The sequence below is a fragment of the Cucurbita pepo genome, chromosome LG03 (genome assembly GCF_002806865.2).
Source record: "Cucurbita pepo subsp. pepo cultivar mu-cu-16 chromosome LG03, ASM280686v2, whole genome shotgun sequence".
In the NCBI taxonomy this organism is placed as follows: domain Eukaryota; kingdom Viridiplantae; phylum Streptophyta; class Magnoliopsida; order Cucurbitales; family Cucurbitaceae; genus Cucurbita; species Cucurbita pepo.
The window spans coordinates 9,747,537-9,772,330 of NC_036640.1; the positions used below are offsets into that span (position 1 = coordinate 9,747,537).

A 24,794-nucleotide genomic window follows, 5' to 3' on the forward strand; every position below is an offset into this window, starting at 1 on the left:
TTAGCTTCAAAAGTGCTCACCTTTCAATTCTCCTTTTGGAAGAAGATTATGGAAAGAAAGGTTAAAAAGTAGCTCAATCTAACTATGCCTAATATAAAAATGCCTCTAATAAAAGCTTTTTATTGTTCTTATTCAAACATATCATAATATATCATATTAAAATAATAAACGTAATTTTGTTAAATTGACTACACTTTTGTCTGATAGGTCCTTCAACTTTTAATCCTCTATCTACTAAGTCCTTGAAGTTTAAATTTGGCGTCTAATAAGTCCATAGAATCAAAATTAGAAGTTCCACACGTATTATATACTTTTGACAAAACCTATATTCAACGCAAAGAATATGACATAAATAAAACAACTATATATAAAGATATGGAATAAAGTATCGGATTCTCTAAAAAAAAAAAGTTTAAGTGTCTACTTGATACGATAATTCTAGTGAGTTAAATCTAAGAACCCTTATACTAGATATGCGAACTCTTAGTTTACAAATGCTAAAACTCCCATGTCGATTTTGAAATCATTCCAGATGATTGCAACTCTTGAGAATTTGATCTAATAACCTTATTGAAGAATACGATTTTTACAATATATCTAATAATCTCAAAATGATAAGGAATCACCTCAAGAGAAAGAAAGATTCGAGTTACCTTATTGAACGAATATGTCAAGGCAAGAACACTTGTTTGATGTTCGAATCACTCTACAAGCAAGATTGATCATGTCAAGCTTGAATGATTATAAACATATAACCTAAACTACGTAGAATTGTAAAGAAACTTAGTCGTTGGCTAAAAGAGAGCACAAATGCTCTTTTTTACTACACTCTCCAGATCTACTTTACAGAGACGACATACATGGCTGAAATAACCCTTTTATCCAGAAATATTATAATAATAAAAATAATAAAGGACAAAGCCAAATTATTTAAGTAGCTGAGATTATTACCCTAGAGTGATTCTTCTGTGCTTGAAAAGCCAAGAAAGCTTTGAATAGCATTGTAGCCTAATCCCTGACCAAACATCAAAATATTTTGTTAGTTTGTAGCATTAATTAAAAAATACGTATTTTTTTTTTTAAATTATCTTAAATTTTATCTCTTAATTTTGTAAAATTATTTTATTTGGTCTATGTCGAAACTTTTATTAGTTAACGTAACAAAAAGTTGATGCTAACCTAAGGATCACGATGGAAGGAGTGACGTGACGAAGACGAGAAAGATAAGACGGGGAAGGGAGAGGAGAATATTGTTTTTTAAATATTATGCATTAAATTGACTAATACTATTTATAGCCTCTATATTCGATTGTTGGTCATTAAAAGATGTCTTTTGTGACAAAGAACTATACAGTTGGGTGGCCCTTGTGCAGTGCATTTGAGGGATGGTGCTGACTGAATCCTTTGGTACCTTGAGGGATCCGACAGATACTCTAGCAGGTATGGCTTTCAAACTTTATCAACTAAACCTACCAAGCTAATATGGCTTGAACTAGCCTAACATGGAAGCATAATGGTCCAAAGAAGGCTAAAGTTTTTCTCTGGTGCTTGTGATAGACTTAGAAACTTTAGAGGACCGCTAGCAGATATTGTCCTATTTGGACTTTTCCTTTTGGGTTTTCCTCCCAAGGTTTTTAAAATGTGTCAACTAGGGAGAGGTTTCCATACCCTTATAAAGAATGTTTCGTTCTTCTCCCCAACCGATGTGGGGTCTCACACTTAGCAACAAAGACAGTAGGTAAGGAAAAGTAGGGAAGCAATCAAACTCACAGATATAATTCTGGACAAAACAACGGATGGCTGGACAACAGATTTTTTGACATGAATTCCAAGGACACCATTGGACTGTTCTTTCTCTTCAGAATAGAAATTCCTGTATATTTGAACACCTGAAGCAAGTTGCACCTCATAACTCATACAATATTCAGATAGCAGCTGGATCATTTTGCACAATAATGAGAATAAAAAGGGATTATGTATCAGCAAACCAACCAGATATGGCTCTTATGACCTTAGAAGGTAAGAACAAATAATGTTTTCCAAAGCTCATATATTATTATGAGTATAAGATCATGAAAATTTAATGAAATGAAAGTTAACAATATAGGTTTTTACTTGTTTCATCAAAAAAGAAAAAAAAAAAAGAGTATATAGGTTGTTATCTTACCATCTGTTAAGGTTTTTACTCCAGGAAGAACTTTATCAAGACTTTCTGCTTCCAACATTGCAGAAAATGAAGGGTATTGACGAACATCCTGCAGAGTTTAAAAACTTTGTATGGAAACAATGGATGGTGGAGAAATGTCAATGTTTTGATTTTTGCAGAATTAATACCTGAACCTCAAACAACAAACATTTATTGAAAAGTATCAAGGCTCCAGGCTGAATTCTGAACCAAAGAAGATAGTTAAAAATTAGTAGAGAATCAAAGGTCGAGGATTGTTGGGAGGGAGTTCCACCTTGGTTGATCATGAGTTTATAAGTAAGAAATACATCTTCATTGGTATGAGGCTATTTGGAGAAACCAAAAGCAAAGCCAGGAGAGCTTATGCTCAAAGTGGACAATATCATACTATTGTGGAGAGTCATAGTTCCTAACATGGTATCGAGCCATGTCCTTAACTTAGTCATGCCAATAGAATCCTCAAATGTCGAACAAAGAAGTTGGGAGCCTCGAAGATGTAGTCAAAAGTGACTCAAGTGTTGAACAAATGATGTACCTTATTCGAGAGCTCCAAAAAGGAGTCGAGCCTCGACTAAGGGGAGGCTGTTCGAGTGCTCCATAGGCCTCAAAGAGAGACTCTATGGTGTCTTTGTTCGAGGGGAGAATTGTTGGGAGAAGAGTCCCACATCAGCTAATTAAGAGGTTGATCATGAGTTTATAAACAAGGAATAACATCTCCATTGGTATGAGGCCTTTTGGTGAAACCAAAAGTAAAGTCACGAGAGCTTTTGCTCAAAGCGGACATCATACTATTGTGGAGATTCGTGATTCCTAACATTAAATACCACGTCGTTTTGACATTCAGGTTGTTTTGTCAAGTTCAAGACAATCTTGCCAAATTACAAAGAACCAATGTAATATTTCACAACTATAGCAACTCAAAAGTCTCCAATATTGTAACATCTTGTAAATAGTGTTTGCTTTTTTCTACGAAGAAAATCGTTTGTTTATGGCCCAAATAAATGATTAAGAAAGTTATATAAAATAAACAAAGCGAGCAAAGGAAGTAATTTTATTATGGAAAAGTATTTACAATACCGAATGTAATCACCAGCAGCACATCTTCCTTCCACTGTCTTCAGGCCATCTAGAACCAGTAAGACATTGCATCAGACAAATCCATGCTAAATATCACAAGACTGCCCAATAGGTCAACAAGTAAAATCATATCCTCAAAAAGATTCAAAACCTACACTCTTACGGTTCTCGTGTTTTTTTGTATAACGTGTGCCGTGCACTGAGCGCTCTCAAGTGAGAGAGGTTTGATTTTTAACTGTTCTTGTTTACGTATTCAGTATACGTATACCATCTAGCACAAGCTTAAGAATGCACAGATAATCTAATAGAAGTACCTTTTAGCTGAGTAAAGAAAGGCTCCTGAACATGAAGCTCAAAGTTAACTGTCTTTAGAACCTGTTATGTGCAAGGCAAAGGCTAGATTAGACATAAAAGTTGGGTTTTGGAAATCATCATAATTAATAGACTCGATCAATCAATGCTATGTATAAAAGCACTTGCATTTACTAATTCAGCTCCTCCTTGGGTAATCAACTCCTTGCATTTTTCTTTGTCCTCCAAGTCATCTAATGACCGACACGGTGCTTTGGAGACCGACTTCCAAAGAGTCGACGCTAGATCGTTATACAATTTGGAAACGTCTGATAGAGAAGTATTGTTCAATCCCCTTGTTATCCATATCAAAATATAAATCAAAAGCAGGACAGTTCTATTAGAACATAAATATAAGAAACTGCAAATCGACCAACAAACTTAGTTCCTTACACCGACTAATAGATCCCTTTAAACTTAGCCAACATCTAAAACTAAGCTAAAAAAAGGAACCAAAAACAGCCACAGAAACTAAAATTCCCAAATTCAGTCAAAACAAACATTTAAGATAATGAAAGCTAACCCCACAAGATAACTTAGCCCAACCACAAGAATGTCCACTCCTAGCCCGGATTTAAGATCAAATTAACATTGAGGACTAAACTTTGATACAACAAAATAAGAAATCCAAGAGAATAATAGTATTTCAACAGTCATCTAATTGAAAGATAGCACAGGGCTGCAAATACGGATTTCTCAGAGAAATGGGAAGAACCTAATTACAGAGAATAGCTTTCCACTTAAACGCATTATGAACTACAGTCAATTATCTAGTTTAAATCCGTTTTACTAAAAAGAAAACAAACAAACTACATGTCAGAAATCACGACTCTCCACAATGGTATGATATTATCCACTTTGAGCTAAAGCTTTCCTGGCTTTGTTTTTTGTTTCCCCAAAAGACCTCATACCAATGGAGATGTATTCCTTATTTATAAACCCATGATCATTCCCTAAATTAGTCAATGTGGGATTCCCTCCCAACAATCCTCTCCTCGAACAAAGTACACTATAGAACTTCCCCTAAGGCCTATGGTGGAGCCCTCGAACAGCCTCCCCTTAATCGAAGCTCGACTCCTTCTCTGGAGTCCTCGAACAAAGTATACCCTTTGTTCGAGTCATTTTTTTACTACACCTTTGAGGCTCATAACGTCTTTGTTCGACAGTTGAAGATTCTATTGACATGGCTAGGTTAAGGGCATGACTCTGGTACCATGTTAGAAATCAAGAATCTCCACAATGATATGATATTGTCTACTTTAAGCATAAGCTCTCGTAAGCCTTGGGGGCTTCCCAAAAGGCCTCATACTAATGGAGATACGCATGATGATTCCTAAATTAGCTAACATCCTCAACACTACACTCATAAATTTCCATTATCTAAAACAAAAAAGAACCAGAATCTAATATGCAGCGATACACTTCTCCTTCACCACTAAATCCGCTACCAAAACCATGGATTCCCGAGAAGTGAATTTCAAAATCAACAGAGAGAAACACAAGTTCATAAGGATCAATTTCTTCTACTTCTCCCGAAAATGACAAACTAAGGTTTCATATTTTGAGTACCAGGGCGATCTAAATTGGATCGAGGAAGATCGTCATTCAGGAGGTGGGAGCAGAACTCTGCAGATAATCCTAGATCATGCTCTAGGGCTCCATCGATGTGAGATTGGAGCGTGAACTTGAGCAGCTCTTCCAGGCAGTCTCCGAGCTCAACCGGCGATGATCCTGGTGAAGATGGGCGTCGCTGCATTTTTATCATATTTTATTATCATTAATTTTCCATTCTATTTTTCTGGGAGGAAGCTATCCGTAGAATGTAAGGGCAAAATTGTAATTTCACTGTCATCAGAATGTTTTATTTAATTTTTAATAATAATATTAATTGTTTTATTTATATTTTAATATTATCGAGACATATAAGAAAATCGCGTTTAAACGATATAGATTATCTTATCCAAACGACCCATTTTGAAATTGTTTCAAATAATTTAATCTAAATCGTTTATATGAAAACATGTTGGCGAGAATATTCTACCATTAACACAATTTTTCTCGAGTGGATAAGAATTTAACTATAAATCCATTGATTGATATACAGACATGTATATAACTATGTTATTTTGTATAATTTAGCCGATATACAAACACAAACGCATTTCATCTCTAACTTAAAACATACCCTGAGCTTGCTTGTGCGAGCTTCTCGGGACTCTCGGGATTACCGATTGATTCTATCCTAACCTAACCAACGAGACATGACGGAGTGTCAATGATTAGCCATCTCCAACATGTTTGGAGTTGAACATCTGGCCGGCTGCACCGATCCAACTGAAAGGTGGAGTTTTTGGTCAGCAATGGCTCTAATTGTCCAAACCAAAACCAAACACATCATAACAACCGACACAAAAACCAGCCCTGTCCAAACCATGTACGCATATTTCTCCAAAGGCTTGCAGTGGTGTTCCAAGATCTTGGCGAAGGCATCTTTGAGTGTTTGGCATTCCACCAGGCTCTCCATTCCTGGATACACGTTGAGGAAGTCTTGTATTGAGTTTGTGTATGCCTCTACTGTTTTGTACTCGGAGTTGGACATGAATTGACCATTCTCACACCCTTCCTTGCTTTCATTTGAACATGTGAGTAGCTTTAGCACCTGAAAGAACGATAAGATCGGTGTCGGTGTCGATGGAAATGTCGATATCAAAGAGTATGTCACACGGGTATTGCTAAATACGCATCAAGCTGTTATTGCATGTCACTCGAAAGCTTTTCTCTTGTTCGTTGTATAACATTGCATGGCTATATGTTATACAACTTAGAGATGTCTTTTGAACCCAGGAATGGGGTCCTCGAGGCTCGGTGAGAAATTCCTCTTTAAATGGGGAATGAAATAGTGTGTAGGGAGAGATTTTTTCTCATTAGCTAAATGAAGTTGGCGACCGGGATTATATTCATGGTCTCCATTCTCCATAAATCTCGACACGGATGAAAATTGAAATAAGAGGTGGGGACAAAGACGAGAAAGAGAAAGGCTTCTCTATCCCTGTCCCTGCCCCTGGCTCGTAGACATCTTTGTATATAATGTTAAAAAAATATGTTAAATAGACCAAACGTGTTAACGAGAAATCCAAGGACAATAATTTTATTGTCACGAGACTTCTTGAATGTAGACTAAAAGTAAAACCGTAACAACTCAAGTCCACTACTAGCAGATATTGACTTTTTTAGGCTTTCCCTTTTGGGTTTCCCCTAAGTTTTTAAAACGCGGGAGAGGTTTCCACACACTCTTATAAAGAGTGCTTCGTTTCCTTCTCCGACCGATGTGAGATCTCATAATCCACCCCCTCCAGAGCCCAGCATTCTCGCTTGTACTCGTTTTCTTCTCCAACCAACGTGGGATCTCACAAAAACCATACAAATTTGAGCTTAGATTAACGTATTTACCTTGGGGATATCTCCGATACGAATGGTATTCGCTGCGCAGTTTTGAGGTTGGTATTCATAATATGGAGGTTGTGAGAAGGGATTGCAGACCAGAGCAATGTCTGGATATGATACTGAAATTTGTGTGTTGACCTACAAAGCAAAAAGAAGTAAAAAGGTTAAAATTGTAGGTAATTTTATCAGTTAACCCAACTATATATGTTTTGTAAGCTTGTTCATGATGAATGCAGATAAAAAAAAAGATCATATAGGGTAAAAAAAAATTACCTGATTAACAAGATCATAAATCTCTGAACTTACATCAGTGAGAACTGATCTTGCAGTTAGCAGTTGCTCACATGGGAGAATAGAACTGAGGCTGTTGTTGTTGGGATTTTCTTGAAACATTTCGAGAGCTGTGCACGTGTCGCTCGAGAAACTGAAATCAAATAATAAAATCAATATTCACTGAGAGCGATCTTAAGAATAGGATGACTAAGAAAAGCTTAAAAGAATTGAATGTTACGACTTATACCAACAAAATGTACTTTCTTTTTCGACGGTTCAATCACTGTGAGTAAAGATAAAACATGTTGAAATATATTGGGTTTTCCCTTTCGATATTGTCTTTTTTAGGCTTTCCTTTTCGAGATTTCTCTTAAGATTTTTAAAACGCGTTTGCTAGGGAGAGGTTTCTACACCCTTATAAAGAATGCTTCGTTCTCCTCTCCAACCGATGTGGGATCTCACAGGTGATCTCTTGAGAATTTTCTTAAAATGCACGTGCGTAAGAACAAAACATGTTGAAATGATCTGTATTTGTATGTAGAGATAGTTTTCACTCTTAAAACCGAAAAGTAAGTATTGTCACCACATCGCACGAGATGCAAGAGAATGTTAAAACCCGATCAAACAAAGGAGAAAATTTGAAGTTGAAACGGAAAAGAGAGAAAGAGTTACTTGTTCAAGAAAAGGTACAAGCCAAAGGAGATCCAACAGAGAACTGTGAGAAGCCAGCAGAAGACAATGAAACTGCAAGAAAAACAAAGCAAGTTGTTTTTTAAGGATGTTTTGTGTTGTGTTTTGTGAGAAGGAACATTGAGATTTGATGTGTAAATAATTGGATAATAATTCTTACAAGTGAAATGGTCTTCGTAATCTGAGAATCCCAAATACTGCAAACAAAACAAAACAAACAAACAAACAAAGTACATCACAAAATTGAAATTCTTGGACAAAGTTAGCTGTCTTTAAGAAACCACACAAACTCACCAGACACAGCAATTACAGCTCCCAAGTTTAAGGACATTGTAACCATGGTCACTATGTACCTGCAAACCACACAAACATCCTTTTCAGTACACTCATGAAGATAATATTGAAGAACTTATCAGCTCGGTCTCGTGCTATGAGATCTCACATTGGTTGGGAGGAGAACGAAGCATTCTTTTCAAGAGTGTGGAAACCTATTTCTACTGAGGGAAAGTCCGAAAGGAAAAGCTCAAAGAAGACAATATCTGCTTACAGTGGGTTTGAGCGGTTACAAATGGTATCAGAGTCAAACATCGCATGGTGTGCCAGCGAGGATGTTGGGCGCCGAAGGGGGGTGGATTGTGAGATCCCACATCGGTTGGAGAGAAGAACGAAGTATTTTTATAAGGGTGTGGAAACCTCTCCCTAGCATACGTGTTTTAAAAACCTTGAGGGGAAGACCAGAAGGGAAAACCTAAAGATGACAATATTTGCTAGCGGTGGGATTGAGCTATTACAAATGGTATCAGAGCAAGACAACGGGCGACATGCCAGCGAGAAGGTTAAGCTCCGAAGGAGGATGAACATGAGACGGTGTGCAAGCAAGGACGCTGGGCCCCGAAGGGGGGTGGATTGGGGAGTCTCACATCCGTTGGATAAGGGAATGAGCGCGAGCGAGAACGCTGAACCCCAAAGGAGGGTGGATGATGGGATCCCACGTCGGTTGGGGGAGAGAATGAAACATTAGAAACCTCTCTCTAGTTGAGGAGAAGTTCGAAAGGAGAAACCTACAAAGGACAATATCTGCTAGCGGTGGACTTAGAGTCACACGTGCCTAACAAGTCTATGAACCGAAGTAATTTAACGTACATTATGTTGAGGCCTTTATGGATCAAGAGCCTGTTCTTATTGGCTTGCCACTGAATAGTTGCAGCTTGAGCATCAAGTTGGTGAGAAGTAGAAATCAAAGCTCCAGAAGTTTGCTCACTTCCACTATCAGAAGTAGAAGCTTCTAAGTTAGCAATCATGTCTTTCATGGCTGAGGTTGTGTCTTGAATGGTGTCTGATGCTCCATTGGCTGTCTCTATTACAATCTTCACTATGTTCTTTGCCTCTCTATCAAATTTACTGCTTCCTCCAATCACCACTCCACAGCCCACGCTGTTAAAAACATCAACAACAGTCATTTTCTCACTGTAAATAAGTAAAGTAAAGTTGAGGGGTTCCATATAAAGAGACTTACATTGCTAAAATGGTGAAGAAAGCAGCCAAAATAATGGTCCATAGGTAAAATTTGTGCCCATAATTTATCCTTCCCTTTCCCTTTCCCCTTGCCTTCCCACAGCTCTGAGTTGCAGCCAAAATTGCTCCATAGACCATTCCACACACAAGCCATGCCACTCCAATCCCATACCCTGCAGCTCCTGTGAATATTGTTGACTGAAACCAACAACAACAAGATCAATAAAGTCAACTCTGTGTCGTCCCGCTTCGGTGTTTGAAAACCTCGATAATCCCAAAAACTCGATTAATCCAAATGATTCCGAATTAGTTGGAAAAGCCAAAGTTTATGAGTTTGTATTATTGTAACAGCCCAAAGCACACCACTAGCACATATTGTCTACTTTAGCACATTACATATCGCTGTCAGTTTCACGGTTTTAAAACGCGTCTATTAGGGAGAGGTTTCCACAATCAATGAATGTTTCGTTCCCCTCTCCATCTGATGTGGGATCCCACAATCCACTCCCCTTGAGGGCCCAACGTCCCCGCTCGCACACCAATCTATTAGGGAGAGATTTCCACACTCTTATAACAAATGTTTCATTCCCCTCTCCAACCGATGTAGGATCTCACAATCCACCCCCCTTAAACGTCCAGCGTCCCCACTAGCACACCAGTCTATTAGGGAGAGGTTTCTACACCCTTACGACGAATGTTTCGTTCCCTTCTTCAACCGATATGGGATCTCACAATCCACTCCTTTGGGGGGCCAGCGTCCTCACTGGCACATAGTCTAGTGTCTGGCTCTGCTACTATTTGTAACCATCCAAACATACCACTAGCATATATTGTCTACTTTAGTCCATTACGTATCACCGTTAAAGAGAGATTGTCACACCCTTACAAGAAATGTTTAGTTCCCCTCTCCAACACGTGTGATCTGACAACTAATTAATGAAATATCTCTAAATAATTCACAACTCAATCGAACCGAACCGAACTAGTGAACGGGAGAGAAACTTACACTCCAATAGTGTTTGTTGGTGATATTATATCCACCTCTATACTTGTTGAAATGGTTCAAAGGATCATCTCTAACAGTATCATCTTCTTCCATGATTGCTTCAAACCCATCATTTCTGTGCACCAAATCTGTCCCTGCAAAACTCATCCATGAAACCCATCTTTTTCCATAACTAAAAACATCAACTTTCATCCTTACCATCATCATCCTGTAGCAGCAGAGAGGTAGAAGATGAAATTTTCTGTCCCACAGTTTCCGGGAAAATCCATCCCCAACTCACCAACAACAAAAACAGAGCAATTCCCATCACTTCACCTCCATTTCTTGATCCCATTCTGGGTTCGCCCAAATTCACAACAAAGGAGAGAGAAACTGGTAAGAAATCAAATCCCTCCAAAATTTTCGCATTAATATGAACATCTTCAACCTTTTAGAACAGAAGAAAAAACAGAGGCCAATCGGAAATTGGTCTGCGAAGCTGAAACAGAGGGATTTGATTGATTTATTTATTTATTTATTCAAAAAAAGTAGGCTTAGGCTTAGAACATTTTGATATCAACTCCATTAAAGTGGTACTCAACGAAACCATTGATGATGATGATGATGATGATTCTAGAGAGAGAAAGTTGGTGTTCTTCAACTTAATCCAAAATGGTTTGTGTTATGTAATGTAATCACTGATGTTTTCAAATGGGTTTTGTCTGAAAATTCATTTGACCAAAACCATTAATCTCTCTCTTTCTCTCTCTAGAAGTTGCAGTCAAAGAAGTCATTCTTCCATTAAAGTAAATGAAGGGGTTGGTGATGCTGTTTCTTCCTTGCATCTTTTCATACGGTGGAAACTTTTTTTTTAATTTTTAAAATAAATTTTTAATTTTTAATTGATTTTTAATTTTATTTTATATTTAATAAATTTTTTAAATGTGTTATTACATATAGTATTTAATTTTATGTTTAATTAATTGGTTAATTTTTAAAAAATGTTAAATAAAATTAAAACTATTATATATAATTTAAAAATTTTATAAATCTATAATTTTTTTTTTAATCAAAGTTGATTAAATAATAATTATTATTATTTAAAATGAAATAAATTTCAAAATAGGACCAAAATGATTTTTTAAATATTTTAAATATTTTTTCTGAATTTTCAACGAAATTAAAGCGGCAAATTTAGAGAAAAAGTCAAAAACTCTGAATTCCTAGACAGCTCTCTTTCTAGGAAGTCTTAAATGGATGGCAACAAAAAAATGCTTCCCTTTTTATATTACTTAAATTATTGTCAAAATTACGAATAATATAAAAAATTAAATTAAATACTCGAGAAAAAATAATTAGATTGATTACGTTTTTACCAAGGATTCGAAATCTGGGTTCGGTACTTGATGATTCCGACATTCTCCAACGTTCTCTGTGACATAGAACACGAGTTATTTGTTTATTTAAAATTTAGAAAGAAAAAAAATATGAAAGCATGTAACTTCATCATATGGGTCATTTAAAACAGTCATGTGACACCCGAGTAAAGTAATATATTAATGAATTGATACCACATACACTACCTATACCAACAAGGCCCTTCTATAGTTAAGCGTGTTTTATTTGAAACAATTCTATGTTGATGATCTCCTAGGAATTTTTCCTGTGAGTGAAGAGTGTTGGTTTCTCGGGATAGTATTATTTCCTCTTAAAAAGCAAGAAATAGGTAACATGACCATGTCGAAATGTCGAGAAATCCATTTGAAGTGGGTTCTTCGGGTTTGGTGTGAAAATATGGGTTTGCTTGAACATTCTTCGATGTGTGTGAAAAGGTTGAAATATTTTAGGGTTTAGGGTTCGAGATTGCTTAATAATGTTACCAAGAGAGTGGACAAAAAAAAAANAAAAAAAAAAAAAAAAAAAAAAAAAAAAAAAAAAAAAAAAAAAAAAGGAAAAATTCAAAAGAAAAAAAAATAAATGTCATAAATATCTCTATCAATATAATATAAATTATTATATAAAATAAAAAAAAAAAAAAAAAACTTTTTTTTAACTATAATTTTATTACAATTTGTCTCATAAATACTTTTTCAAAGGTTTACTTCAAACTTATAAAAAAAAATTAATAAAAAAAAAATCAAAATCAAAATTACTTATTATTTTTTTTTTTATGAAACATTAAATTGTGTTTTAAAAATATTTAAAAAAACGCCTATGAAATTTCGAAAGTTTAAAAACAAAAAATATATATTTTTAATTTTTTTTTAAAGTTCAAAAATATTCTTATGGTTAGTATATGAACTTTAAACATCCTATTCAAATATTCACGACCAAGAAATATTGGATTCTCTTTCGGGTAGGTCCTCAAAGGAGAATGAAGGCTAGAATGCCAACAGACTCTATTATTGAATTCATCCAACCCGATAGTACCCCATTTTTGGAACATCCAGTGCCAAAGTCTATCAAATATTTATGCATTAACAATGATAATAATAAGAAATAAGTAATGAATTTTTAGTAAAAATTATTTATTAAGCAATTAAAATAAAAGAGGTTATTTGTAATATAATAATGAATCGAAATTCTTTATTAATTTTGAAATTTGAGTAGCATCACATCGTCCACGGAAATCCAAAACAAAATAAAAAATCAAATCGAATTATAGAATCTCCTTCTCTGGCGGGGCTTCAGTTCAATACGTAGGCGACGAAGGAAACAAGCGACGCACCGATAAGCGATCCAAGGGCGGGAAGAGCGGCGGAGGCGGCGCTGCTCGGCCCAGGAGCGGCAGCGGGAGAGAGAGACTCATCGGAGGCCACAACTGCAGTGACTGCAGCGGCGGCGAAGAGGGCAGCGCAGGCGATGTTCTTCATTTCCATGGCGGATGAGGATGAATTAGGGTTTCTCCGGCGGGAAAATCACTTCTGATTGAGAGGAGAGTGATGAAACCGAAGAAGCCTTAGATTGTTGTTTGCTGATTGCCTGAGGAAGAATGAAGCAGATCGGTGGTATTTATATGTGATTCAACCTCCTAATTTCGGATTTTTCTTTTCTTTTTTCTTTTTTTTTTTCCTTTTTTTGTGGTTAAAAATTAATTCTTCATTCTCATGCTAATAATAGATATACCCTATTAATTCTCATCCAAACAATAAAATATATATATATATAATTTATAAATAAGTTATAAATTATTATAAATATATAACTAAGTAAAAACAATAACTTTGAGAAATTGAAAGTAAAAACAATAACTTTGGAGTTTATTATAAATATATTATTATATGCATATTACAACAGATACTAGGATTATAATATTTAAATTAAAATTATATTTAAAAATTTGGAAGAATTAATTTTTTAAAAAAATAATAATAATAAATTAATTAATTCTGTAAAAATAAATGAAAAAATTTACAAGAACGGGAATGAAAGAGGAAGTGGAGACCGAAATGGAGAAAGCTTCTTGATCCCTGCCCGCCCTGCCTTTCTCTTCCTGATGAAACTGAGTCTCGTGGCTTCGCCCCTGTCGAATGTCGAACCACCAATCTTGGTACCCACTGAATGATCCAAAATCAACCCATTATAGGGATCAATACCGGCTTCCAATAGCCCGTCTTTGACTTCCGATTGCCAATTCTTGAGCTCCGACCTAACCTAAAGACGATAGCCCTCTCAACCCACTCATAGGACTGGTTCACCACTCGAAGGTCCCAATTCACCCCTGACCTTCCGTATAGACATCTTTATTCATGAATAAACACAATGCTTTCATATCGTGATAAAGTATAAGTAAAGTTCGACACGAAGCGGGCAGCGAAAGGAGGGAAACAGAAATACAAATAATCAACCATTGTTTATTACTTTCCATTTCTCAGACCATTAGAAAGAAAAAACATTCCTAATTATTACACAGCATCTAAGTTACAATCTACGCTAATGTATGAATCCATATATGCTAAAGCAACAACAACAAAAAATTTGATGATATGCAGAAAATTCTGAATCAGGAAGTGATTTGAAAGGGAGAATCTGTAGCTGCTGAACCAGTTTTTGTTGAACATCTTTCATCATTGCATGGAATGAGCGGTCGGTGGAAGGATCGTGTTCGCTAACTCGTCGTTCACCTTCACTGGAAGAGGCGGCATCTGCTTCATTACTTCCGGCATTTCGTTTAAGCTGCAACCATGAAGATTGAAGGTAAGTTCAAGAGCAAACGACGTGTGAGATATCATATTGGTTGGAGGGGAATGAAGGTTTCTTTATAAGGGTGTGGAAACCTTTTTCTAGCATATAAGTTTATAAGTTTTAAAAACTTTGAGGAAAATGCCGAAAGGGAAAGCTCAAAGAGGATAATATTTGTTAGCGGTGGGCTTGAGCCATTTGAATAGTATCAGAGCTAGATACCGGGTGATGTGCCAGCAAGGAGGCTGAGCTCCGAAGGGGGGTGGACACGAAGAGGTGTGCCAACAAAGACGCTGGGTTCTGAAGGGTGGTAGATTGGGGGGTCCCACATTGATTGGAAAAGGGAACGAGTGCCAGCGTGGACGCTGGACCCCGAAGGGGGTGGATTGTGAGATCCCACGTCGGTTGGAGAGGGGAACGGAGTATCCTTTATAAGGGTGTGGAAACCTCTCCTTAGTAGACGCGTTTTAAAAACCTTGAGGGGAAGCCCAGAAGAGAAAACTAAAAGAGGACAATATCTGCTAGCGGTGGACTTGGACCATTCAAATTGTATCAAAGCCAGACACCTAACAATGTGCCAACAAGGAGGCTGAGCCCTGAAGGGGGTGGACATGAGGCGGTGTGCCAGCAAGGACGCTGGCCCCGAAGGGGGGTGGATTGAGGAGTCCCACATCGATTGGAGAAGGGAACGAGTGTCAGCGAGGACACTGGGCCCTGAAGAGGGGTGGATTGTAAGATCCCACATTGGTTGGGGAGGAAAACGAAACATTCTTTATAAGGGTATGAAAACATATCCTTAGCAAACGCATTTTAAAAAACCTTAAAGGGAAGTCCAAAAGAGAAACTTACTCGCTCATTATTTTGAGGATGTTATCCCGCGTTTGGCAGAAGAGACCGATATTATCTTGTATCTACATAAAACAAAACATTATTAGTTCAAACATTATACTACGTTGTCTAATCCTATAAAAAAAAAAAACATTATGGCGTCTGGCAACAATTCATACAAAAATCAGAACATCAACATTCCCATTATCAAATGATCAAACATTTCCAGCTATAGCCACATTCCATGTTTCAGTTTTAGAAAGAACATGCTGGAATGGACAGCTATATATGTTCATATTACAAATATATGCATAGAAGCAGTCAAATGATAGGCTTGGTAAAGGCCATTAAGTGATTTTTAAAAATAAAAAGGCAAGAACTTCTACAGAAGAAGAGAATCAGTGCTCACAGATTCAAACAAATATCCACAGCCCACCAAATTTCACCCCAGGGGAACACAGGGGACGGACTTGTAGAAGTTTCATGTAACGATCTTAAATTTCTACTTACCTAGAGTCGTTATAAATGGTATCAGAGTCATACACCGGACGATGTCGTTGAGCTCCGAAGGGGGGTAGACACGAGACGGTGTGCCAACAAAGATGCTGGGCCCTAAAGAGGGGTGGATTGGGGAGTCCCACACCAATTGGAGAAGAGAACGAGTGCCAACAAGGACGCTGGACCCGAAGGGGGTGGATTATGAGATCCCACATCGGTTCGGGAGGAAAACGAAGCATTTTTTTTTTAAACTTTGAAGAGAAGCCCAAAAAGGAAAAACCCAAAGAGGACAATATCTGCTAGCGGTATCACAATTATTAGACGACGCGAAAAAATGAAAAAAGAAGTCTCCATTGCAATTCGGACTCATAACCAACAGTGAGTGCAAATGGTTATAAAAATGCTAAAACAATATCCAGACAGCCAAGTTGTTTACCTGAAAAGATGCAAGGTTAGAAGAAATTTGATTCATGGCATGTGCATTCTGTTCAAGAAGATCTCCAGTTGTACCACCAATAGCTGAAACCATCACAGTAACCAAATGCAAATGTTATGCACAATATACATCTAAGTGGCCAAGGAACGAAAAAACATGTTCCTCTTTCGAACACGCCTTTTAAAAAAATATATATATATATCATAAAGAAGTTTTTTCATAGTAGGGCTTTTGCATTCTTGAGAGGGTGGTACGTTAAGGCTATATCCAATAGATTCTTTAATGTGAGATGTCATCTGAATATATTGAGAATCGTTGTCCAAAAATTCTGAACGTATGTGCATTACATGAATGCTTGGCTTTGTGATTCGTATGTGCATTGCATCACCTTTTTAGGCTAATGTCCTTTCCATGTTGTTTTTGGTAACGTGGGATTTATTGCTTCTACGTTTTCCTCCATGTTCATCATCAAGGATTTTGTAGAAAAGACCCCGTCAGTGCTGAGGAGGCAAGTCAGTGAGTCTAATTTGTTTGACAATACCATAGGGGTAAGGTCAAGGCTTAATTCGGCCTATTCTATTGCTTCATTATCCTTTAAATTCCTACCGAACTTGAGGTCCTAGAATTTGTTGACAACATTCCACGTTTCTTTGATCGTGGCATTTTTGTTATGAGAGAGACTGTACAAAAGTGGATACCTCAGGGCTAGCATGGTGTTTTCAAACCATGGGTCGGTCCGGAATTATGTGCTTCCTCCATCACCCACCCTATGGCAGGTTCGATTGGTAATGAGGGTTTGATGTTTCTTTATGTACTTCCAAGGTCCTTTTGTAGAAGATGGAGGGGTTGATTTTTGTTTGATGTAGGAGTATATTTAGCCTTCGTAAGATTTCTCCATAAGCCTTTTCTTCGTGATGATATCTCCATATCCCTTTGGCAAGGAGAGCTTTGTTCTTCTTCTTTATCGAGAGAAGACCAAGGCCTCCCTTTTCTATTGGGAGGTTTATAATATTCCATTGGTCAAGGTGCGGGCCATCTTTCCACAAGTAGTTTCTGAATAATCTTTCTATATCCACGGCCACTTTTTGAGGCATTTCAAATAAAGACATGTAGTAAGTGGGGAAGTTGGATAATGTGGTTTGTATTAGGGTGAGTCATCCGCCTCGGTGTTAAGGCAGCTATTAAGCAAAATCCAAGAAAGAACGTTAGATTCTTTTTGGACTTTTTTACTTTCACAAGGAAAAGAACAAATCGTTTGACAATGTAGACAAAATAGCCCGTTTGCTAGAGAGAGATTTGACAGAAAATACACCCCAAGCCTCCAAATATTCCATCTCCTTGAATCTCCAAAATTTCCCACTAGAGCCGGGGTAACACGGCCAGTCGTCGGTTGAAATCATTCGTCTCCTTATCTTTTAAAAGCCTTCTAAAAATAATTTTCCGAGCAAGACAAAGAGGAACCCGAAAACTTAAAATTGAATCATCGGGAAATGAAGAAATACCGAATAATCGAGGGAAACTAGCATCACCACGCCAAAGATCATGCCAATACAGAATACTCGAATCATTCCCCATCTACACCTTTGAAATACTTCTCCGGGGGCTCCGAAGCCTACAGATAGATCTTCCGATCCTACTAATCTCATTGATATATCTTGTTTTGTTCTTTTTACCATAGATAAACTGAAATTTTGTGGATGAGATACATGTCCTAATCCTACTAATCCTACTTCTCCAACAGGAACCGGAGTCACAACTCAAGCCCACCACTAGCAGATATTGTCCTCTTTGGGTTTTCCCTTTCGGGCTTTCCCTCAAGGTTTTTAAAACACGTTTGCTAGGGAGAGGTTTCCACACCCTTATAAAGGGTGTTTCGTTCTCCTCCACAACCGATGTGGGATCTCACAAAAACAATCACGCTTCATGATATCACTTATATCTTCAAAAACCCACAGACATGGGTAAAAAATTTAGAGAAAAAAAAGTGGGAGTTGGTTAATGTATATTACCTAAGAAAATTACCTAATGTATATTAATAACAGATCGTCAAATTAGCTCCCCCGTCTTTCGTGTTATCTCTTTCGTGTTAAGATAACGAAAAGCAGGAGCTGCAACAGTCCAATACACGTAGTAGTGAAGGAAGAGTAAAGAAACAAAACCTTTAAATGAAACACCATCATCATTGTCCATAGGAATCATAGGCATTCCATAAGGAGGCACATTAGGCCTTGCTGCAACCCGTGCTGACTTCATTGAAGGCTCCGATACTCTTTCCTACAACAAAGAAAATATCATTCCCCATCTCTATGAACATGCTGGAAGAAATGGCTAACTTAAGTTGGTGGCAGTCGTTGGATTATATCACGTAAAAATTAAGTATCCTGGCCCTTCGAGGCACAGATATAGCAATGTTTCGTTCACTAAAAACCCAACACCGAAACACGAACACAACGAGGATGCTTTAATGGAAAAATAAGATGTTATGTATGTGCATGGCCAGAAACAAATTGATATATGAAAAGAAAGATAAAGTTCAAGGAAACAAGCTCCCATAGGATGTAAAAATAAGAAACGACCAAACCAGAAAGACGAGGGATTCCCCGAAAATACAAGAAACGAAATAAAGCAATGAAGAACAATTGTAAGGGTAGGAGTAGAATCATTGACCTTCAAGATGGTAATTGGTGTCTTGACAACATCTATTAGGTACTTAACAAGTTTAACTAATGCATATGCTGCATGTAACAAATGAACATAAACCAATAAAAAGAAAACTAAAAAGTGAACCAAAGAGACAGAGAGAGCACAAATAATGCACCAATAATTTACAAGATACCTTTTTATCTTTATTTTTTCTTGATAAATTGTGTTCTTCCTTCCTTCTCTTGCTATTTTCCTTTTTCTGACCAAAATAAGTAAAACAGAAACAGTGAGAGCATAAATAAAATTGAACCTGAAAAAGATGATATAGAAGTTTAAAGATGTCCATAGATGATGAGAGAGTGCCTTAATGTAACGGTACAAGCCCACCGCTAGCAGATATTGTCCTCTTTGGGTTTTCCCTCAAGGTTTTTAAAACGCGTCTGCTAGGGAGAGGTTTCCACACCCTTGTAAAGGGTGTTTCATTCTGCTCCCCAACCAATGTGGGATCTCACAATCCACCCTCCTTCAGCACCCAGCGTCTCCCTGGCACTCGTACCTTTCTCCAATCGATGTGGGACCCCCATCGGGGCCCAACATCCTTACTGGCACATTGCCTCATGTCTACCCCCCTTCGGAGAATAGCCTCCTCGCTGGCACATCGCCCGGTGACTGGCTCTAATACCATTTGTAACGGCCCAAGCCCATCGCTAGCAGATATTGTCCTCTTTTAGCTTTCTCTCAAAGTTTTTAAAACGTGTCTGCTAGGGAGAGGCTTCCACACCCTTATAAAGAGTGTTTCGTTCTCCTCCCCAACCAATGTGGGATCTCACAATCCACCCCCCCCCCTTCAAGGCCCAACATCCTCGCTGGCACACGTACTTTCTCCAATCAATGTGGGACCCCCACCAAATCCACCCCCTTCGGGGGCCAACATCCTTACTGACACACTACCTCGTGTTACCCCCTTTCAGGGAACATCCTCCTCACTGGCACATCGCCCCGTGTCTGGCTCTGATACCATTTGTAACGACCCAAGCCCACCGCTAGCAGATATTGTCCTCTATGGGCTTTCCCTTTCGGGCTTTCCCTCAAGGTTTTTAAAACGCATCTGCTAAGGAGAGGTTTCCACACCCTTATAAAGGGTGTTTCGTTCTCCTCCCCAACCAATGTGGGATCTCACATTAGATGTCATATTCAAATAGACCGACCACAAGGAACCACATAAAGAAAAAGTTGATTAAAAAAAATCTAGCTTCGATTGGTAAACAACTTGCAAGCATCAGGTACAAATTAACTATTTTCTTTTGGGTTAAAAAAAAGAGAGAAACATGATTATAAAATCGATACTTCCTTTTTCAATCCATAATTGTCATATAAGAATACATATATGTATTTAAACCTACTTTGTTTAGCAAAACCTATTGGAAACAAGAACTTCATGGAGCTTCAAGCAAAGATGCATCCAAGGACAATATCGTACCAATTATCGTGCTAATGGTATGCATGATTGCAAGTCAAGTAACAGAAATCTTGTAAATAATTTATATGTTGATAAAGGCAAGAACTGAGAAAAAGAACCGACATTCATCCATCTGCAACGCAAAGCAACATCTCGTACGGTCTTATTCGGTAGCTGCATTGCAATCTTTGCATACCTAATAACACTAGACTCTGCAGCATATCTGTGTCATATAAACCAAACCAAGATAATTTACTAAAACAAGTGGAACACCTAGAATACTATTTTAAAAAAATTAGTAAGGTGAAAGGGAATAGGAAAATAATAATAATAATAAAACTATGCACGGAAGTTCAAGTACGACGTTATGTCCCCTTAAAGAAACGTTAGAACACGAAGAAGAAAGGAAGATGGTAAAACAAAAGAAAAGAAGAAGCCTCCAAGATAGAGTTTTAGCCAAGATGCGGCTTCATCTTCGAAGTCTAGTGTCTAAAACGTTTTCCTGCAGTTACAAGTTCATTTGCTTAGAACGTCTAACCATTCTGACAGTCTAGACAATAACTTGAGAACGGCTTTTAACAATCGAAAAACGTCTGAGGGGTATGATAAAAAAAACATCCTCTAAGTCATACAACAATTCATAAGAAGGGCTTTTAACATTACAAGTTCAAATAGAGCCTTAGACGTAAAATTTCGTATACGTGCATTAGAGCTCATTCGGCCAGTTTTCTCTACAAGTTTTTTTTTTTTCTTAAATATTTGTGTGTTTGATTGAGCCAGCTTACATGCACCATGATTATTGTCGCTGGACAACCATCTAACTCTACTGCATTTGTAAGATATTAAACTCGGTTGGCCGTCACAATAGCTTGAACTCATTCCCTCTAAACCCTTTATTATATTCATGGCCTATCTAAACCACGAGGTCAACCTATGATGGCTTACACGACACGAATAATTGACATAACTTATTTCTTACACATTTAAGCCACCATTTACTTGTCAACCCTAGCTCCAAATATAGACATTGTTCTCAAGCGGTACGTAACTTCCAGCAAGATGCTTAGGTAAGGCAACTTCTGATCACCGAAGACGAGCCTTCACCATGGTATATAGCGTAATATAGGAAACTCTGTCTTTTCAAGTATCATTAAAAGTTTAATTCTTGTTAAAAAAAAAAAAAAACAGAGGTGGTTAAAATGAAATGTTGATACTTAGCATATCATTATAACAACAAAAATGAGGAAGACATAGAAACACGAGAAGGAGATGAGGCATCTCCTTTCGAACTAGAAAAGAGGATTCTATAAAAGGACGTCGATCCATGTTGATAACACTAACAGGAAACAAGAAGTTTTGGGGAGTTTAGCCCCAAAGGAGGCACTGCACGGTTCGGATTTCAAAAATCTCTACTACTCTCTTTTAAAATTTTATTGTTCCTTCCTATCCAAAGTATAGCTCCTTAGATTTTCGTTTAAACCACCAACCCGAAAAAGTCTCCATGGGCACTAACGTTCGCTCTTCATGCATACTGTGAGCCAAATCAAAACACTTGTATAACATGTACCAGCTTGTTCCTGTCCTATAAGTTTCTTCTCAAGTCAACATTCTGATCTAAGCACATAGAATCCTACATCACTGTCACTGATCTATCTTTAGAGCAATCTACTGCACAAAGACTTGGGTAAATGACACGAAAAAGGAGTGTTTAGCACCCATGAATCTTCCCGGACTTTGAACTTGCTTCCTTTTGCAATAACGAACGCATAGAACATCTTCCATATGCTTGCATTTGGCAGTGAATGAGTAAGTTTGTTTCCTTTTGGATGAGAGAATTAGTAAGGCCTTTGAAATGTTGACATGGATATCTTTTAACTTCCAAACCAATCACATTGTGACACTTTTAAGAAAATAGAGTAAAAGGTATCGTTTCTGCACTCATCTAACCTTTCGTTGTTCCACTTTTGCTTTCAAAAACACTTTACAATCGTATGTCAAATAAAACTCTTTATGTTAAGCATCCAAGCCTTGTCCTACATATATGGATTCCTTATTCCAATAGTTTAAAACTTAGTTTTAAATCCTACACCTTTGTCCCTCGCATTAAGAACAAAGACCTTCCCTCAACAAGAACTTGAACATCTTTGTAACGGCTCAAATCCACCGCTAGCAGATATTGTCCTCTTTGGGTTTTCCCTTTCGGGCTTTCCCTCAAGGTTTTTAAAATGCGCCTACTAGGGAGAGGTTTCCACACCCTTATAAAGGGCGTTCCATTCTCCTCCCCAACCGATGTGCAATCTCACAATCCACCCCTCTTCAGGGCCCAGCGTCCTCACTAAGACTCGTTCCTTTCTCCAATCAATGTGGGACCCCACCAAATCCACCCCCTTCGGGGCCAAGCGTCCTTACTGGCACACCGCCTCGTGTCTACCCCCTTTGGAGAACAGCCTCCTCATTAGCACATCGCCTAGTGTCTGGCTCTGATACCATTTGTAACAGCTCAAGCACACCGCTAGCAAATATTGTCCTCTTTGGGCTTTCCCTTTCAAGCTTTCCCTCAAGGTTTTTAAAACGCGCCTACTAGGGAGAGGTTTCCACACCCTTACAAAGGGCGTTTCGTTCTCCTCCCCAACCGATGTGGAATCTCACAATCTTTGTGCAGTTGAAAACGTTGATAAAAGCAACAGACCGGAACTACTATCAGATGCCATGTGGTGAGATCCAGATAACAGGGAGCTGCTATTAGTTCAGAGTTCATACTTCAAACGAGCAAATTCCACATAAATTCACAAATGCTTAACTACCAATAATCCCATTCGAAACAAACTACATTAACATATATATTCCCAAAACTCAATAAAAATGAGTTCAGTCCATAGACGTAGCCAGTATGCCAAGGGAAGAACGAGTACAAATTGTTCCTCAAGTCCGAACCCCAAATGAATAAGAGCCTCATTAAACACAACTCCGAGGAACCAATCTCATAATCTAACCATTTAACAACGAAAAAAAGCTGGAAAACTAATGAAAAAGAGCTTGAACTTAAAAGGAAAAGATCAGTAAAAGCAAGAAGCACAAAACAAGGGGGGAAAAGTACTCACTTCTTAAGCCCTTCTTCCAGTGTGACCTGCTCATCAGATGTCCAATCCGTCGAGATACCTGGGTTGTGCTTCATAGCAATAGCCGAGCTCGAATTATCCGCCACCGGCACATGAGTCGAATTACCATTGCTGGGGTTCCCTCCATCAAAGGAAGACGATGGTTGGCTCGCTTCGTGATGGTTCCCAGATGGGTTAGCCATCAAAACACCCAACAATTTCGAAACCTTTTCCAATCCCAAATCCCAAATCCAAATCCAAGCAAAACCCACCTCCTAAAACCACATAATTGAACGTTGGCTCCCGCCAATTCAGATTCCTTCAACCAAAATCAATGAACCCAGAAGAAAGAAGCCCAAAAAAACAAACAAAAACAAACAAACAGTAACCAAAATTGAAGATAGATGAAGCAATCAATGAAGAAACAAAAAACAAAAAGGAGGGAAACAAATGTGAAAGATTTGTAGGGAATAAGACTGAAGGGAGCTCAAGTAAAGTAAACAAAACTACAGGATGTTGCAGAGAAGAGAGCAATTCGAGAGAGGGTTTGGAGGTTTGACGTCGGAAGGTGTCAACATATTCGTAAGCTAACGTTACATCTTTTTAACTTCCTTTTTCTTCTTTATTTCTTCTTTCTTCCTTTTTTCTCTGTCTTTTTCTTCTTTTTTTTATTTTTTTAATTTCAACTTCTAAAATTAATTTACAACCATTTTTAAATATTTTAAAAAGAAGAAATCCCCTTTTTTTTTCTTTTTTTTTTTTTCTTTATTTTCTTTATTTCTTACTTTTATTATTTGTCATTTTATGTTCGTTTTTAATAGTTATTTGAGATATTTACAATTTTTGCATTATGGAATTTTGTCTTCCTTGCTCAAAAAAGGATTCTCTCTCCCTTGTGAAATGTCTATTCTACCCCCCAATTTTGCCTCTCTTTTTCTTTACCTTTTCTTTTTTAATTATGCTACAATAATAAAAATAAATAAAAATTCAACATGAGTTTTGAATGGAAAATATTAATAATTTATTTTTAAAATACTCTCGAACATTTTAAAAAATACCTTTTAATTTTCAAAAATTACCTTATTATTATTAACCAAATAGATTTAAAAACTTTTAAAAATAAAATTAAT

At 37.5% G+C, this 24,794-nt stretch overlaps 4 protein-coding genes across 5 annotated transcripts; all 4 read right to left on the bottom strand.

Annotated features, from left to right (window-relative positions):
• Window positions 1–285: 285 nt before the first annotated feature.
• On the bottom strand, window positions 286–5,379 carry LOC111791000. 2 transcript variants are annotated; one of them, XR_002814604.1, is made up of 10 exons: window positions 5,183–5,379; window positions 3,743–3,882; window positions 3,577–3,637; window positions 3,263–3,311; window positions 2,335–2,389; window positions 2,168–2,255; window positions 1,771–1,889; window positions 952–1,015; window positions 654–706; window positions 286–566 (listed from the first exon to the last, which is right to left on the bottom strand). XR_002814604.1 is itself a non-coding variant. In XM_023672165.1 (9 exons), exons 1-8 carry the CDS (start codon window positions 5,376–5,378, stop codon window positions 953–955), a joined length of 771 nt encoding a protein of 256 aa, XP_023527933.1. In that variant the 5' UTR covers window position 5,379; the 3' UTR covers window positions 286–706; window position 952. The 2 variants fall into 2 exon arrangements, 1 of the variants encoding a protein (XP_023527933.1); XM_023672165.1 differs by having other exon boundaries at window positions 286–706.
• A 440-nt stretch (window positions 5,380–5,819) lies between these two features.
• On the bottom strand, window positions 5,820–10,994 carry LOC111791638. Its single transcript, XM_023673045.1, has 10 exons — window positions 10,740–10,994; window positions 10,542–10,675; window positions 9,537–9,733; window positions 9,164–9,454; window positions 8,315–8,373; window positions 8,181–8,217; window positions 8,003–8,074; window positions 7,331–7,481; window positions 7,064–7,195; window positions 5,820–6,272 (listed from the first exon to the last, which is right to left on the bottom strand). The coding sequence occupies exons 1-10, from the start codon at window positions 10,873–10,875 to the stop codon at window positions 5,886–5,888; spliced, it is 1,596 nt and encodes a 531-aa protein (XP_023528813.1). The 5' UTR covers window positions 10,876–10,994; the 3' UTR covers window positions 5,820–5,885.
• A 2,087-nt stretch (window positions 10,995–13,081) lies between these two features.
• LOC111791495 (arabinogalactan peptide 23) lies at window positions 13,082–13,637 on the bottom strand. The gene has a single exon (XM_023672866.1). The coding sequence runs from the start codon at window positions 13,397–13,399 to the stop codon at window positions 13,208–13,210; it is 192 nt and encodes a 63-aa protein (XP_023528634.1). The 5' UTR covers window positions 13,400–13,637; the 3' UTR covers window positions 13,082–13,207.
• Window positions 13,638–14,340: 703 nt separating this feature from the next.
• On the bottom strand, window positions 14,341–24,267 carry LOC111791185. The gene is made up of 7 exons (XM_023672432.1): window positions 23,668–24,267; window positions 20,690–20,789; window positions 19,301–19,366; window positions 18,624–18,738; window positions 16,465–16,547; window positions 15,552–15,613; window positions 14,341–14,696 (listed from the first exon to the last, which is right to left on the bottom strand). Exons 1-7 carry the CDS (start codon window positions 23,865–23,867, stop codon window positions 14,588–14,590), a joined length of 735 nt encoding a protein of 244 aa, XP_023528200.1. The 5' UTR covers window positions 23,868–24,267; the 3' UTR covers window positions 14,341–14,587.
• Between the last annotated feature and the right edge of the window lie 527 nt (window positions 24,268–24,794).

Excerpts from the sequence above, each read along its gene's own strand:
- LOC111791000 (XM_023672165.1), bottom strand. The coding sequence starts at position 5,378 with ATGATAAAAATGCAGCGACGCCCATCTTCACCAGGATCATCGCCGGTT. Across the intron at positions 3,883-5,182 it reads ATCCAATTTAGATCGCCCTG|ACGTTTCCAAATTGTATAAC; the intron begins GTACTCAAAATA and ends CTTCTCTATCAG. Across the intron at positions 1,890-2,167 it reads AGTAAAAACCTTAACAGATG|GTGTTCAAATATACAGGAAT; the intron begins GTAAGATAACAA and ends AACTTGCTTCAG.
- LOC111791638 (XM_023673045.1), bottom strand. The coding sequence starts at position 10,875 with ATGGGATCAAGAAATGGAGGTGAAGTGATGGGAATTGCTCTGTTTTTG. Across the intron at positions 9,734-10,541 it reads CCAACAAACACTATTGGAGT|TCAACAATATTCACAGGAGC; the intron begins GTAAGTTTCTCT and ends TGTTGGTTTCAG. Across the intron at positions 8,075-8,180 it reads TTACGAAGACCATTTCACTT|TTTCATTGTCTTCTGCTGGC; the intron begins GTAAGAATTATT and ends TTTTTCTTGCAG.
- LOC111791495 (XM_023672866.1), bottom strand. The coding sequence starts at position 13,399 with ATGGAAATGAAGAACATCGCCTGCGCTGCCCTCTTCGCCGCCGCTGCA.
- LOC111791185 (XM_023672432.1), bottom strand. The coding sequence starts at position 23,867 with ATGGCTAACCCATCTGGGAACCATCACGAAGCGAGCCAACCATCGTCT. Across the intron at positions 19,367-20,689 it reads TGCGTTGCAGATGGATGAAT|AAAAAGGAAAATAGCAAGAG; the intron begins GTCGGTTCTTTT and ends TATTTTGGTCAG. Across the intron at positions 15,614-16,464 it reads CTAACCTTGCATCTTTTCAG|ATACAAGATAATATCGGTCT; the intron begins GTAAACAACTTG and ends TGTTTTATGTAG.